We start from the raw sequence: 15,863 nt of genomic DNA, 5'->3' as shown, positions 1-15,863 counted from the left end.
TTGCAAATTCAAACTTGGCTCATAAATGAGATCAAATCACATCATATAAATAATAATATATTATTACACAGGGGGAGAGAAAACCTGTCACAAACTTAATTTATATTTTTTATATAAAATCTGATAGTTGAAGGCCTTGCTAGTTATCTAGTTCTTTCAGCATCTAGCATATTTTATGATACAAGAAACATATTAAAGATTGCTTTCTTCCCATGAATTTGCAAGAAGCAAAATTCTCCCCATATGTAATAGTCTCAAATATAAGAATGAAATCCAGCCCTGATGTTTCTTACCTTAAATCTAAGCAACCACTTAATGCATAAATGAAGCAAATAAAAGAGGTAAGGAAGAAAAGCATTGAAAGGTTAGTTGAAATTTCAGGATATGAAGAAAGAAGGGAAAAAGAAAAGTTAAGCACTTAGCATCAACTAAATAATGTATCAATAGATCATAGAAAGAGTGATTAAAGCAGAAGGTGTTATGAATAAAGGTTTTCAAAATGAATAACGTTTTAAAATATTATTAACAGAATTTGTTAACAAATCTGTTAACAAATAACAATGATAAATTGAATTCTAAATTATTATTTTGCACATGTAGTATATTTATAAATCTCATACATGCTAAAAAATACTGAGAAAAAAGTTCACCCAATAATGATTTTAAGGGCTATGGAAATCCTTTAGAAGAAGTGGTTCAATCCATACTAAAACAAAGCTGTCTTTAGATCATTAAAACAGTGGTATCTTTTTCCAGGCTCCCACACCTGCTATGCCAGCTATTTCTATATACCTGCACAAACCAAGCTGCTTCCAGTTGCTTTTTGGCTGGCTGGCTTGCATGGACACACATGCAGAGACAACTGAGTAGAGCTTCTGAAGCAGCCACAAATGTGCAAAAGGACACCGCTGTTTTAATGAATCAAAAAGAGGTTCTTTATACACGATTTCTTATATTCTGAAACACCTCATTTGAAAGAATTTATTCAACTATAAAAGATTTGCTATCTATCCATTCTTCTATTGCTAAATCTACTAAATATTCTGATGAAGTACATGCTCCTATCCATGTGTAGACTCAATTATAAAGTTACTCGCAAATAATAATCTTTCACTTGGTTAAAAAAAAGCCTAGCAGCTTGAAAACTGGGGACCCTAACCAGGGAGGCGTGTCAACTCAGTCAACAGAACTAGCAGGCTAGAATTACCCATCCTGGACTCTCCCGTCGATCCAATGGAGAAATAGGTGCTTTGGAGCACACAGAATCAGGGTTCTCAAACAGGTATCACAAACAACTTATAAACTGAACACAATTTCTGTTTAATACTTTCTGCTTTGTACAGGTAAAGTAGGGCATTATCAAAATCTCTTCAATATAATTTTCTATATATTTTTTATTTCTATATTTTTTTATTTCTTTTTTATTTCTATATTTTTTATTTATAGCATTCATGTTATAGAATAATTAAATTAATTGCTTGTATACTCCCTTAAAATTAGGTTTTATTTGGTTATTACCTCCACTATTAATTAGCATTATCTTGTAGGTAGGGGCAGCAACTGAACTGCATTTAATCAGTCTATCCACCAGCACAAGAGAAACGGTTGGCAAAGCAGATTTCCCTTTTCTGTGTCCTTAATCTGCTCCAGTACATTAATTAACATTCCAGAACAGATTTAGAAGATATAAGGAAGAACAGGAATTTTTGTTATTAGATAGAACTCATAATGATTACCAAAGATGGTACAACATGGCTACATATTTTTGTTGTTGTTGCAAAATAAACTTGCATTTCAAATATTATTTCAGATAGTGCAAACTGACATACATATATTTGATTATTGTTTGCCTCCAGGATGGCACTATTGAAAGAAAGAACCAAACATGCCATCTCATAAATCAAAGATGTTATGTTATTTCTATAATCCAAATGTAAATATGTATGTATAACAGCCACAGAAACTCTCTGTATTTGTTTTATAAAATCTGAAGACATGATAACGATAAGAAAAATAACTGTAGTTTACTCTATATATCATCTTTACCATACGACTGTCCTACGCATGCAATTTTTAGAAAATTTATTAATGTTTAAAGTGAGAATTTCAGTCAAAGGTTATTGTGCACTTTCAGAATTGTTTTATATTATATCAACCTAGTAAATATTTTCACTGAAGAAAGAAGCATTTAAATGTATTTCAAATTTAATAAGCTTCACCGAAGAATCTTAATCATTACATTCTGGATTGTGAAGTAAACAGTAAGTACTTAATTCAAGAAGAGCCGCACAAATAAATGCATTTCTTTGCAAAGTAACTAATTCCCTAGAAAATACTACTTCATATTATTTTGTCCTTTCTGCTAGTATGCTACGTACTGTAAATTGTTCGTTACGTTAACTTTTTCCTTCTCATTGGTGTTTTCACATCTTTTAATTACTTCATATATTTTAAGGTTGTATTCCAGAGATGCATGCAAGAAAATGAACAAACTTTATACATGCAATTAAATTTGTAGCTACACAGTGCATGCATACAAATTCAATATGTAATTCTACCTGTAATTTAGCAACACTTAAATCATAGGTGTTGTTAGAGTCACATACCCAGTAGATCCTAGATATTTTCTCTGGTTTATCTTAGTTTTCTGTTTTAAAGGGATATTCAAAGATTAGCTCCTTAATTTTGTTTATTATGCCAGTCAGGAATTAACTGACTCTAGAATCAAGAGAGTAGGCAGCAAACAAATCCATATAATAAATATAAATAAATTGGTCTGACCAAAGGAAAGATTAATATCATGCTTGCAATGGTATTGTAACAAGAGTTTAGTTCACAAGCAAACAGAAAAGAAGTATTACATTGTCAATCAGTACTGCTTGATAACTAAATCAAAATCAAGGAGACAAATGAATTTAATTTTTTGCTCATTGAGACACAAAGAACAATACAGTATAGAATCAATAATATAAAAGGAACTAAACCATGCTATTAATTGGAGAATACAAGGGAGCCTCTCCACACAAACATTTTTGCATTCTTAAAACATACAAGCAGGTTAATACATTTGAATTATTTCATCTTACCACTTACCTTTACCCCATGTCCAATATCATCAAGAATTGTATAATCAATAGGTTTCCTGATATAACGAACAGGTCGTTCCAAGTTGGCTGGTGCAATGATTTTGTGAGTTCTTGAAGTGTTTTTGTTTGTTGTCAAGATGCCAATTTCCCTTCTAGCCACTTTTTCTTTGTGTATATCAACTGTCTGCAGGTATAATGAATACATATGTTCTTTAAAATCACCATTAAAGATCATTAAATAAAACAGCTATAATTGTTACATATTTTATTTCTTTTGGTATAATAAAATTTAATTTCATAAAAAAATTCTGTGATATACAGAATAGTCCTTATACTAATGCTACATTAAGTAATTAAAGAAAAAAACAAATTCTTTTAAAATACAAATGACATTGATAATTGCAAATAATGACATAAATGTTCATGTTACATTTTCCCTAACATTAAGTGGAAAATATATTCCTTCTAGAAACATGGTTCTATGTTCATGAATAATGTTATGTGATTAACAGTGTTACATCATGGATTCCTTCTGTACATTGATTACCGTCTTTTCTAAATGCCTACGTCTGCTGCTCTCTAAGATCTCTACAGAAACTTAACATTAGATACAACTGTGCAAAACATATTACTTCCATTCACTGTCCCAATATGGACTTCCTGGATTGAAAAGAATAATTTATGCCATACTTGCTAATATTGTTTTTATCTAATGTGAGACAGTGTCGTAGAAAACAATTACATTTTCAGGTTCTTTGTAGAAATATTTTTTAATGCTATAGGCCCCAATTAGTAAGCTCAATGAGTAAGCTTATTGCCATAATTGAACATTTTGGGAAACTGGCAATTCAGATTAAATTTGTTAGCAAATCATCCCAAGGAAATAATATAGTAATATTCAGCATTTGTTGCAATAATTATACATTTCAAGTATAAATTTTACACTGTAAAGCTGGGTAATGAAGTTTTTTAATTATTCAAAAAGTGCCCATTCTATTTTCTTCAAGAAAAATAATTATATTTCAATACGAAATAAAGACAGCAGATTGTATCTGCCTACATGAAACAGTGCAATATTCTCTGTGTTACATTGAGCCTTAAATATAAAGTGTGTAAATACGTTATCTTACTTGGGAAATGTGGTTGATTGATGATTCCATTCGCCTAAGCTGGGATGCCTGGATATCCAGCATTTGCAGAACATTATTTGCCAAAGTGTTGATCAGATAAGCTACACTAGCTAAGGATTGAGTTGTGTATGCTTTGGTTTCTTCAAGAGCCCGTTGTTTATCTGGTGACTAAAAAAAAAATAGTAATCAAAACTGTACATTTTTCATATACAATCTGCATCTTTCAACTTTTTAAACCAATACAAACATTATAATCATTTCTCACAACTTCTTTCTTAGGTCAAATTGTTCTTTCATGTTTTATTATATAAATTGCTGGCATCAGAGAAAAGATTAAAGAACTGGCTTAAAGGAAAAACTGACATATAGAGAGGTAGGAGTTTCCTACCTCTGATTGATTTCAAACCATTTATGAACCATTTATCACACCTGGTAATTCTGAGCAATCACCAATTCATTAAAATGCAAAAAAATGATCTATTCAGAGGCTATTGGCAACTTAGTTCTAGTATTGTTCATATTCAGAAGAAAAAAAGCATTTCTGTTTTTTTCAGTTTCCAAATTATTTCATAATTTAAAATGCATTACAGGTAGTCCTCAACTTATGACCACAACTGGGAGAAGAATTTATCTGGTGACTTGTTAAACCAGACAGTTGTTAAATGAGTTTCACATTAATTTACAATCTTTTTTATTATTTTTTGCAATCACATGGGTCATTAAGTGAAAATGGCTGGCCAGGAAGGTTGCCAATGGTGACCACATGGTTCTGGGGCACGGCAACTATTGTAAATACATGCCAGGTGTCAAATGCTGAAATTCTGATCAGGTGACTCTGGTGATGCTACAATGATCATAAAGGCAAGGACTGGTCTCTTCATAAGTCCCTTTTTTCAGTGCCACTGTAACTTCAAACAGTGTTAAATGAATGATTAAGTAAAGGATTTTCTGTACTATACAACTAGTCCTCGACTTACAGTTGTAAAATGAATGTATTCATTTAGTGACTGTTCAAAGTTACAACAGCACTGAAAAAAGTGATGTATGACTGTTTTTCATATGACCGTTGCAGCATCCCATGGACACATGATCAAAATTCAGACTCTTGGCAACTGGCATGTATTTATGATGGTTGCTAGATGTGATCATGTGATCACCTTTTGCAACCTTCTGACAAAGTCAATGGGGAAGCAGATTCATTTAACAACCAGGTTACTAATTTAACAACTGCAGTGATTCACTTAACAAATGTAGCAAAAAGGCTGTAAAGTTTGGCAAAACTCACTTAACAACTATTTTGCTTAACAGAAATTGACAGACAGACAGAAAGGTAGAGTTGAAGTCTACCTTCAAAGAAAACATTGATACATAATTCTACTACTACTTTAACCAATTTCAAGTGTATTCTTTACTACTGTAAGTTGATTACCTGAAGTCAGCTAACACTGACTTCAATTATATAATTCAAAGCTTAACATTTTATTTTTTAAAGTATTGCTGAGTGCAACCTATCAGGGTGGGCTCACTTGAAACACTGAAACAACATGTTATTGGCATTTTCACAAAATAGCTACTGAAGTGAGTACTATTCTCCACACTATACTAGAAGATGAGCTGGTAATGTTGCGATACATGACACCCTCCAGCAGCTAAAAAAAAAAGTACTAGGCTCAGGTGCCAAAAGCATGAGTTCGCATGCTATTGCGTGCGTTCGCGTCCCACCCCCATAATTTAATGCCAACTCCCTGCACCATGCACATGCATGTGTGACACACACACCCCACTGCCCCGTGTATGCGCACACGGCTTTCTTGGAGCTTGGGGAGGGGAAAAAAACCCTTCCCCGCCCACCCCGCCCTCCCGAGGCCCTCTGGAGCCAGAAATGGCCCATTTTCCAACTTCCAGTGGGCCTGATAGGTCAGTTTTTCGCCCTCCGGAGGCTCCAGAGGCTTTCTAGGAGCCTGGGGAGGATGAAAAACAGCCCAACACACAAACTGAAAGTTCGGGAACAGACTTTGTTACAAGTTCAAATTGAAAACTTAGGTAAAAGAGGATATCCAGACTAGCGACTGTAGCCAAACCAAACTCACAACTGGATGAATTGGAATCTAAATTACTGTTGGCAGTTTTGGAGGAGAAGCAACTTTGGAAGTTGCAGTTTTGTTGGGGAAGGCTGAAAAGGATATGGATTCTATAAATTTGGAGCTAATAGAACCAGTTAGTGATGAACTAGACTTTCTTATAATTGGGAGATGGACTTACCCTATCAAAATTAAAAACAATTTGGCCTGGGCTTTTTGGGGAAAATAGATCAACAACAGAGGTTTATGATTTTGGGGACTAAAACATTATTGTTGGGAAAGTTTGCAGCCAAAATCTTAATGAGAATTTTTATTATTAAGAATTAAATGAGGGTATTTGATCCCAGGTGAATCAGGATAATGATAATGGCGATTTATGATAGACTAGCTGAATACCCGTGCTCCACTACAAAACTATGTGCAGGCTTGATAAATCGACAATTACAGCTTGAAAATTAATGAGTAGTTACCATCAACCTTTTCTCTCCCCTTCTCTCCCTCAGCCTTGCCCCACAGAAGCCCCCCCTATCCTATGCTCTTCTCTCCCTCAGCCTTGCCCTACAGAAGCTCCACCTATCCTATCCCCTTCTCTCCCTCAGGTTTGCCCCACAGAAGCCCCACCTATCTTTTCACCTTCTCTCCCTCAGGCTCCTCTCCAAACTCCCAGCCAGCAGCCTGGATGAGTCACATGCTGGCCACACCCACGTTCAAGTTTTCAGGTTGGGAGGGGAGTAGAACGTCTAACTTCTTAGCATCAGAGTGTATATTAATATTATTATTAATTATATTAATAATAATATATGAAATGCTAATGCTCTGATGGTCATTTCGAGAAATCCTTTGTTACAGAGCACCTAGAAGCCAAGAGGAACATATATGCCAAATTTCAAGTTTGTAGATGCCAAATTTCAAGTTTGTAGGCTTTACAATTCTGGAGATTTCGTGATTCCTGGGTGAGTATTTTCAGGTATATATATATATATATACCTAGGAGTAGATCCTTCTCTGTGATGGGCCCAACCCTCTGGAATGACCTCCCCCCAGACATTCGAACTACCACCGACCTCCGTTCCTTCCGGCAAAAGTTAAAGACTCACCTATTTCAATCAGCTGGCCTGGCACTTTCTTAGTTTTACCTCCCGGGGATTTATTCATTTTAATTGGGTTTGGGGTTTTAATAAGCTTTTAATGTACTATATTTATTATTCTATATACAGTCTTGCAACCTCCTCCACCTACGTATTTAATTATTTAATTGTTTTATGTATGTATTTTATAACGCATTTTAGTGACTGTACACCGCCCCGAGTCCCTTTCGGGAGAAGGGGCGGTCTATAAATACGAATAATAAATAAATAAATAAATAAATAAATAAGAAGCAATTGTAGATTGTGTATGAGTTAAATACAATAATAGATTGTTAACAAAGTGCTTTGAAGTTTAACTTTGCTGTTGGTTCACCTTTTTAACTACTTCGCCTTATATCTATATCAGGGGGTGCTTAAATATGGCCCACAGTGCCGGCCTAGAAATAGCAAAGGAACGGCTCGCGGTGCCTCTGGCATTCAAAATGGGGTGCGGGGGCATACGCGGTCCCCTTGCAGCCCTTTTTTGGTTTGCATGGCCTCCTGCAACACTTTGTTTGGCACTGATGGTACACCCTGGATAGCGTGAAAGCATTAAGTAAACAAACTAACAATTTCAGTGGTACAAACTACTCTGTTATTACACTGTTACAATTTCTAAATGCCTATCCCAAGACAGCTCTGGGTCGTGTGAGACCCAGAAACTTCAGAAAATGCCCCTGGGTAACCTTGCAGCCTCTAAAGAGTGGGAAAGCACATCTCACTCTCGTGTACTTTAGGACCTGACAACCTCCAGAAAGTCCAGAGACCTTGTATGACACCGAAATTGTCACCTGTGATACATTTCATATGTTCACCATATGCCTCAATTTAAAATATATAATCCATACAGGATAGACATTGCTTTTGTAAACAGTATTACAATCATAAGTGAATGCTAATTGTAATTTTGAGTAATTTTCTGTCAATGTGCAGAATGTTTATATGCATTCAAAATAATCACATCTAATTTCATTAAGTACAAACAATGAGCAATTAGTTTCCTGCAAACTGCTATCCAATAAAAACATATTTACACATTTGTCAAACATGGCAAACCACAGCATAAGTTACAGTTTTCTACATGGAAGGAACCTCTATGAAATTTCTAAGGCAGCACGATTTCAGGCATTCTGCTCATCACTTCAGTAAGAGCATCTTTACTTTTAATTTTTCTACCGTGTTTCCCCGAAAATACGCCAGGGGCTTATTTTCTTTTGCCGGACGAAATATGCCCTTGGGTTTATTATCAGGGAGGGCTTATTGTTTTGGGGCTGCCGGGTGGCTGCTCCCTTGTGAGCTGGCTCCCGAGGAGCCGGGCGCGGCCTCGGCGGCGAGGCAGCCATGGGGTGGCCATGCTCACGAGCGGCCGCCCGGCGGGTCCCCTCTCCAGCCGGGAGGAGCGCCGTTCACTGACCTGGGGGGTGGTCCCTAGGGTGCCAGGCCTTGTGGCGCTCTGCCCGCCCTCCAGCTCCCGCGGCTTTGCACATTCGGGATGCCCCCTGGGTGGTGCATGGAGCTCTGCCCGGCTGGAGAGGTGGGTTCCGCCTGCGGCTTCGCCGGGCACTTCCGCGGCTCTCCCGGGCCGCCGCCGCCCCGTTCCGCTCCGCGCGTAGCTTCCGGGTCCGGAACTCGGGGCCGAGTGTTCTGGCGTCGGCCGCTCTGGGAGTGCTCTCTGTGGTGGGCTGGCTGCCGGACAGAGAGTCTTCCGGACAGAGTCTTCCGGCGGCCGGCCCACCATGGAAAGCGGTCCTGGAGCGGCCGATGCTGGAACGCTCGGCCCCGATTTTTGGATTTGGAGGTTGTGCGCGGAGCGGAGCGGGGCGGGGGTGGCCGGTGGCGGTGGCCTGGGAGAGCTGCGCCGGTGCTTGGTGGGGCTGCGGGCGGAGCCGGCGCTCGCGCGGCCCGCTTCTCCAGCCGGGCAGAGCTCCATGCGCTCACCTGGGGGGTGTCCCGGGTGTGCGGAGCCGCGGGGGCTGGAGGGCGGGCGGAGCGCCGCGTGGCTTGGCACCTTGGAGATTGCCCCCTGGGTCGGTGGGTGGCGCTCTTTCCGGCTGGGGAGGGGATTTGCCGGGCGGCTGCTCATGTGCATGGTTGCCTCGTGGCTGCTTCGCCGCTGGGGCTGTGCTCGGCTCTTCGGGAGCCAGTTCACAGGGGAGCAGCCGCCCGGCAACTCTCCCCTTCGGCCAGGCAGAGCGCCGCTCCCCGGCCTAGCGGTATCCCGAAGGCGGCAAGCAACCCCCCCCCGGCTCCTGCGACTTGGCGCTTTCGGAATAACGCTAGGTCGGTGAGCGGTGCTCTGCCTGGCCGGAGGGGGGGTTATTTTCGGGGGTGGGCTTATATTTTTGCCCACGCGAAAAATGTGGCATGGGTTTAGTTTCGGGACAGGTTGTATTTTCGGGGAAACACGGTACTATGTATAATCATTCACTTCAGAAATATACCTTCTGCTTGGGTGCAGAATTTACTGTTATTTATATATAATAATAGCAAACACAATTGAAGAAAACATTAAATTTGCACCAAATCAAAAAACCTGTTGTTTCACTGTTAGTCTATTACTGTATTGATTGCTAAAATGCCCTTTCTAGTCTAGGACATCACTGGTATCACTGCCACTAAGGTGCTATAGCCCCTACAGTTTTCCTCCCTGATCCAGTGGTATTATTTGTTGGTTAATTATTTATGATTAGCAATTCATGTGAACAAAAATGCATGTTTAATATGGCTTGCAGACCAGAACATTTGTATTTGAGAAAGGGCTCTAATGCTTCATAAGTAGAGTTCTCTTGTTCAAGACCAGCAGCAAGAGAGTATAAATCAAAATTATTCCTTCAATCTTCTTGTGGCATTTTGCCATTATTACTTCCTCTGGCCTGAAAACTAAGACTACAAAAACATTTAATTTGAACAGTTCAAAAGACTGGATAGCACAATTACCTTGAACTGGCAATCAACCAAAAAGGAAACTTGTAAGCATGCATGACCTTTTTGATGGGTTTGCATTATTTCACTGATTCAAGCTAAAACTCATACCAGTAACCAGTAATAAAAAGCCAGTCAAGGTGCTAAAAATAACAATTATCTATTGTGACATTTCCAAGTGTTTTTCTCTTAATATTATGTAATTATGAATATCTACTCAACGTTTATATATTAGTTTAACCAATTTTGTTATTCTCCCCATGTTATTTATGCCTTCAAAAATAAAGAGAGAAAAACCACAGTCCGTCCACTTACCCCATTATTTCTGTTTAGCCAGAGGTACAGATTAGGATTTCTATACCCTAATAATTCTGCAAGCCAACAGTCTCCCTATCCAAACAGGCCGAGGTAGTTTTAGCAATGTGCTATAGAGCTCCTAAATACGTGTGCACTTAGGATTGGGCTAGGGCATGGATGTCAAACTCGTGGTGTCATATTGCCATCATATGATGTTTTGCACCATTTTTCCCATTTAACGAGCTGGGGTGGGCATGGCCTGCGCCTGACGCATCCGGCCAACCGGCTGCCAGTTTGACATCCCTGGGCTAGGGCTTTTTACAACTACAATGGAATTGTAAATTGCTATTAACCAAGCACTCTTAAGAGTGTAAAATAAACTCCTGACCATGTGTAAATATGTTTCCATGCAGAGTATGGAACTATGAGGTCTATAAGAAACAACATTCTAATTTAAATTGATTGCCACTGGTCTCCACAGGGATGTGGTAAAGTAATTAAATTAATCTTCCAACAGATACATATTCTTAAAAGAGTTATCTATTAAAATGTTATTCTCTTCAGAATGGTGGAATGTTAAAGTTAGCAAGAAACTGTATGAAACAAAACAAATTAAACTATGAAAACACATATTGTTCTAGGTACAATGTAACACAAATGAAAACATCTTATGGGTTGGTTTCCTACTGTATTAAGTAATCATTCAGCACATCTTTCCTAAAAGATTAATTATTAAAATAGATTCTTACTGGAATAGTAATAAATACTTGGAGACTTTCTCTTCAGTTCTCTGAAGAAAACGCTACCTTCAACTTGATCTATTCTAGATTTTTGTGTATCTTGGCTTTTAACAATCGATGAAAGCTTCCAGGGGAAAAGACCGTTGTCTTACCTGAACTGTTGTTCTATGTGCACTGCAGGAGAGTCCAATCTTTGGCCACCCCTCTTCCTCTCAGCTGAGGCCTCAGTTTTTCGATGAAGGCGTGGGGTTAGAAGATGCATTGTCTCAGATTAATCAACCACCTCTGGACGCTGGATCAGAAGTCACATGGGGGGAGTCCTCCCGCAGCACACATAGAACAACCGTTCAGGTAAGACAACGGTCTTTCTCCTGTGCATTGCTTGGAGAGTCCAAGCATGGGACATACCAAGCAAAATGTCTCAAGTGAGGGAAACAGACTGGTCCAGGGTCCCCACATCAGCATGTGTAGTCTAAGTGGCTGTAGTGACCATGCTCCTGGTTGAATGAGCCGTAATGTGACCTGGCAAAGGCCTGGCCTGATGTTCGTAGACCATTGCAATGCAGGAGTGTAAGCAGTGACCTGTGGTAGATAGTGTTACCTTCTTCCCATGGATGTCGGCTGAAATGACACGAACAGAGATTCCGTCCTTCGGAAGGAGGTGGTTCTCCTGATGTATCTACCGAGAACTCGTCGCACATCCAAGGTATGCCATCACTGTTCCCAAGGGTGAGTAGGTCTCAGGCAGAAGTCAGGCAGGATGACCTCTTGGGGCCTGTGGAACCAAGAGTTGACTTTGGGAATGAAGGCTGTAACCAACCGCAAGATGACTCTGTTTGGGTGGAAAATACAAAGGTCCTCCCTCACTGAGAGGGTCGCCAGTTCAGAAATCCTCCTGGCAGAGGTGATAGCCACAAGGAAGGTGACCTTGAATGTTAGTAGCCTAAGACTGGTGGACTTTAAAGTCTCAAAGGGAGAAGTGAGTGTGGAACCAACAAAAGGTCCCAAATGAGGTATCTATGTATCGCAGGGGGCTTCAGATTAATTGCTCCCCTTAGGAAACTGCGAACCCTCGGATGGTGAGCAAGGGACTGTGACTCGTCATACTTCAAAATTGTGGACAAAGCGGTCATCTGCTTGCAGAGAGTATTGGAGATAGTCCCCTATCTAGATCCTCCTGGAGGAAGTTCAAAATTTGCAGGACTGATGCTAAGGATGAAACTATCTTGCTCCTGGTGCACTATCAGCAAAATACGGCCAGGTCTTCATCTCTTTCCAGCCAGCCTCTATGGGTCGCAAGGTGACCCCATCAACCATTGGCTGAAGGCTTGTATCGCCTTGGCCTATGAGCACCAGGCCAAGCCAGTTCTGAATCGCATAACGGCGCACTCCATCAGAAGCGCTGCAACCATGGCTGCCTGTGTGACCCAGACCTCAAAAGAGGAGATATACAGAGCGCCTGGAAGCTTGTATGGTATGTATCACCTTGTTGGACAGGTGATTCACGCTCAGGAATGCCCTCTCAAGTGCCATACGGTCAACTGGAGCCACTGAGGGTCTGGATGCTCCAGAGCCCCCTGGCTGAGAGAAATCCGTCCTGGGGTATACTCCCGGTGCGAGATATGGACAGTCCTGTCAGATCGGCGAACCATCCTGGACCAATAAGGAGCCACAAGAAGAACCTCCGAGCCCTCCACCTACACCTTCCTGATGACCCTTGGGGTGAGGGGAATGGGAGGGAAGGCTTATAAGAGGCCAGGAGGTCATGGGCAGTGGAGAGCATTGATTCCTTCGGCGCCTCGGAATGGGAACCCGGAGAAGAATCTTGGCAAGTGGGTGTTCTCTGGGGTGGCAAACAAGTCCACAGTGGGGCGGCTGAACTTCTTGGACAGCTGTTGGAAGGGGTCCAGATGTAGGTGCCATTCGGATTGGTCAATGGTGATTCTGCTCAGTCTGCCCGTAAGTTGGAGGCCCCCAAAATGTGCTCTGCCTGCAAGGACAGTAGGTGCCTCTCCGCCCAAGTCCATGTTCTCCGCTTCTCACATAAGCGCTCTGGAATGGGAATGAACATGTTGGCCAGATACCTGTCTCTGAAAGTGGCAAAGCACCAGATGTGCTGCTCTCAGTTCCAACCAGTTGAAGGTCCTCCAGTGCCCACCAACCCTGAGCCACAAAGGGCAGCAGATGAGCTTCCCAGCCGAAGAGACTGGCGTCTGATGTTATGCTCATGCAGCTCAGTTCCTTGAACAGGCATCCTCTTTTCATGGCTGATGATGTCTACCACTCCAGTGAACACTCACTCTCAGAGGGATCTGGACCTTGGTGTTGGAACTGCTGCTCCTGGCTCTGACGTGGAAGCAGGAACAATTGAAGGGTCCATGCCTGTAGTCATGCCTAGGGAAAGATTGCTATGCAGCAGATCATTTTCCCCAACAGTTGGGAAAGAAGAATCACTTGCACAGTGCAACAAGTTCTGGCTTGATCCACGATGGTCCGGATGCTGGCACAACGTTCCTGGGAGAGATAAATTTCGCAGGTCTCTGTGTTTATCAATGCTCCCAGATGCAGATCATCTATCCCTTCCATAAACAGTTGTAATTATTGGGCCAATTAAAACTAATCAAAAGTACTCTAGAATACTTGGGTCTCCTATAAACTAAGAGTACTTTCAGACTATGTATTTTCTCTTTAACGTAATCCCATGCAGAGAAGACTGCTTACCCAATTCATGGGGTTGAAATCTAATCTTCCCTGAACTACCATCTTTACGAGATGACTATCATCAGTTTAGTTACATCACTCAATTCCAAATCTCTTGATGACTTCATCAAGTGGCTTGATACAGATACTCAGAGTCATTTGCAGGAGTGCAGGTAAGAAATGTTAATATTAGTAAGATAAGATACAAAAAATGCAAATGTTAACACAGCACTCAGAACAGAATACCTAAGGTGAACAGATGGAATTAAAAAACATTTCCAGAATCAAGCTACACAGAGGGTGGAACCACACCATCCTCCAAATCTAAAAGGCAATCCAGTAAGATAACAGCATCCAAAGCCAAGCAAAATACAGGTAGTCCTCGACCTATAAGGAGCATTGGCTTACCTAAACAGTCATTCTCTATGAGCTGCAAGAGAGTCCAAGCATGGTTAAATTCTGCCTATCTGCCAAGGACTGAATTGGAATTTCTTTGGCCACGCCTCTGGTTCTATACTGGATTCAGTTTTACAATGAAAGCATGGTCCTGTCAAGATGTAATCCAATGCTGTCATTCTGCACCTCCAGAAATGTACTTCAAGAAACAAACAAGAGACCCAGGGTGGGGCTGGACTCTTCCGCAGCGCACAGAGAACTACCATTCAGGTAAGCCAACGCTCATTCTCCTGTGCACTGCTTGGAGAGTCCAAACATAGGACATACCCAAGCTAAATGTCACTAGGGCGGGGAACAAGAGTTCAGGGTCTCTCCACTGTCATGAATCTCCTATAGTACTTGTCTCCCAAATGATATCTCTGCAGAGGGGAACTTGTCCAGTTTATAATTTCTGACAAAAGGAGACGGGGATGCCCAAGCAGTCACTCAGATCTCCTCTATTGTGATCTCGGGTGCACAGGCAGCCATGGTTGAAGCGCTCCTGGTAGAGTGCGCCATTATGCAATTCAGAACTGGCTTGGCCTGGTACTCATAGGCCAAGGCAATACAAGCCTTCAGCCAATGGGGTCACTTTGCGACCCATAGAGGGCGGCTGGAAGGAGATAAAGAACGACTCAGATCATCAGAATGAGGCAGTCCGCTTAATGTATCTCTGCAGGGCTCTCCGGACATTGAGTATGTGCCAGCTTTGCTCCCTGGGATGTCTGGGTTTTGGGCAAAAGTCCGGTAGAATGACCTCCTGGGCCCTATGGAACCAGGAGTTGATTTTTGGAATAAATGAAGTCTCCAAGTGGAGAATGACTTTCTCAGGGTAGATAATGCATAAGTCCTCCCTGACCGACAGCGCCGCCAACTCCGAAATTCTCTTGGCCAATTTGATGGCTATGAGAAAGGCGGTTTTAAGAGTCAAGTGTCTGAGAGTAGAAGATCACAGTGGTTCAAATGGAGCACAAGTGAGAGCTCATAAGATGACTGCCAGCTCCCAGGATAAATAACAGTGAATGACTGGGGGCCTCAGATTCGCGGATCCTTTCAGGAAACTGCAGCTCTAGTGTGATGAATGATAGATTGATGGTTGTGAGAAGCCAAAATCATAGACAACGCTGCCACCTGGCATCGAAGAGTATTGGGGGATAACCCTCTATCAAGACCATCCTACAGAAAGTCCACTACCTGAGGGATTGAGGCTGTGATGGAGTCAATGTACTTCCTGGAACACCACTTGGAGAAGGCGGCCCAGGTGGACTCGTAAATTCTGATGGATGAAGCTTGTCTGGAGGCTTTTATGGTTTGGATGACCTTGCTGGAGAACCTACCCCTCTTC

The 15,863-nt window shown here is 41.3% G+C and overlaps 1 protein-coding gene across 8 annotated transcripts in view; it reads right to left on the bottom strand.

Moving 5' to 3' along the window:
• Positions 1-15,863, bottom strand: part of ABI2 (abl interactor 2) — a 58,897-nt gene that overhangs the window by 28,799 nt on the left and 14,235 nt on the right. For all 8 annotated transcript variants that reach the window (XM_081938676.1, XM_081938675.1, XM_081938678.1 and 5 more), the window contains exons 2-3: positions 4,217-4,384; positions 3,094-3,270 (exon numbers count right to left, since the gene is read on the bottom strand). In XM_081938676.1, the coding sequence (XP_081794802.1) occupies positions 3,094-3,270; positions 4,217-4,384 (345 nt within the window). The remainder of the gene's footprint in view (positions 1-3,093; positions 3,271-4,216; positions 4,385-15,863) is intronic.

This window comes from Natrix helvetica, assembly GCF_964273705.1.
Source record: "Natrix helvetica genome assembly, chromosome: 1".
Classification (NCBI taxonomy): Eukaryota; Metazoa; Chordata; class Lepidosauria; order Squamata; family Natricidae; genus Natrix; species Natrix helvetica.
This window is presented reverse-complemented; position numbering and strand designations above follow the sequence as displayed.